The sequence below is a fragment of the Coptis chinensis genome, chromosome 9, assembly GCF_015680905.1.
Source record: "Coptis chinensis isolate HL-2020 chromosome 9, ASM1568090v1, whole genome shotgun sequence".
NCBI classification, from domain to species: Eukaryota; Viridiplantae; Streptophyta; class Magnoliopsida; order Ranunculales; family Ranunculaceae; genus Coptis; species Coptis chinensis.
In genome coordinates, this window is record NC_141464.1 from 32,956,671 (window position 1) to 32,957,936 (window position 1,266).

The following is a 1,266-nucleotide window of genomic DNA, read 5'->3' on the forward strand; positions in this document are numbered from 1 at the left end:
TCATCCATTTGGAAAGGGCTGAAATGGGCGCTGGAAGAAATGAAAGGGCACATGGGCTAGTCTATTGGATCGGGTAGCTCTCTAGACGTCTGGAGAGATGATTGGGCTGGTCCAAACTCGGCAATAGCCCTGCATCCACATTTCGACTGGAGCAATCATTCTTCAAAAGTTCAAGACTTGATAGTGAACAATCAATGGAGCTTTCCTGATAGTTTGATCGATGTTTTCGCTCTTCTAGGGATGGATCTCAACTCTCTGCTGCCTCCAAGTACCGAAATTGAGGATAGTAGAATATGGAACCCGGATAAGGAAGGAAAATTCTCGGTGTCCTCTGCCTTCGACACCATCAGAGAGAAGGGGGCAGGTGTTTGGTTGGGTACAATCATTTGGAACAGCTATGTGCACCCCAGGACAGCTGGTATAGCATGGAAAATACTGCAAAGAATCATCCCGACTGATGATAAGGTGAAGAGTAAATGCATTCCGATTGTTTCCAGGTGTGATGGATGCAAAGAAGAGGAGGAGAGTTACGACCATTTGTTATGGAGCTGTCCCACCACTCAAGCACTTTGGGAATGGATTCTTCATTTATTTCATTTGAATCCGCAATTAGTAGCAGGAGAGGTAGACATAAAGGGGCTTTTCAAAGCAAAAAGACTTGCAAGTCCTTTGATCAGAGAGTTGTGGACTGCGGCAGTTCTAAGCATGCTAGTAGCTATTTGGAAGATGAGAAATTGTCAAAGATACAATGACGCAAGATTCAGCTCCAGACACATAAAGAACTAGGTAAGGAAGGGCATTCAAGTCACTGGGCGTCTGTCTATGAGCTACATGTACAACACTGCTGCCGAACTTGCTATTCTACACTCATTAGATATCGAATGCAAGCCAAAGCCATGCAAAGCAGTTCAAACAGTCACCGGTACCGCCAACAAGGAGAAATTAAAATCAATTGTGATGGATGTTCACTTGGAAATCCGGGAAGAGGAGGCACTGGTTTAACATTCAGAGATTACCAATCCAACTTACTTGGAATTCAGGCACAAGGTCTCGAGGTGGTCACCAATTATGAGGCAGAAAGCATTGCGATTGTATTAGCGTTTGAGAGATAGCAATTGCGCATGGATGGAGGGTAATATGGATAGAAACTGACTCCCAATTGGTTGCTCAATCTTTTGCAAATGGTCACATTTCATGGAAACTGAAGACTAGATGGGAAAGAGCCACTCAAAACTTGATATCCTACAGGATAACACATAGTTGGAG

The 1,266-nt window shown here is 44.1% G+C and overlaps 1 protein-coding gene across 1 annotated transcript; it reads left to right on the top strand.

Moving 5' to 3' along the window:
* Positions 1-240: 240 nt before the first annotated feature.
* Positions 241-786, top strand: LOC147475613 (uncharacterized). The gene has a single exon (XM_086585466.1). The coding sequence runs from the start codon at positions 241-243 to the stop codon at positions 784-786; it is 546 nt and encodes a 181-aa protein (XP_086441592.1).
* The last annotated feature ends 480 nt before the right edge of the window (positions 787-1,266 follow it).

Bases quoted from the DNA above. Each gene is read 5' to 3' on its own strand.
- LOC147475613 (XM_086585466.1), top strand. From the start codon at position 241: ATGGATCTCAACTCTCTGCTGCCTCCAAGTACCGAAATTGAGGATAGT.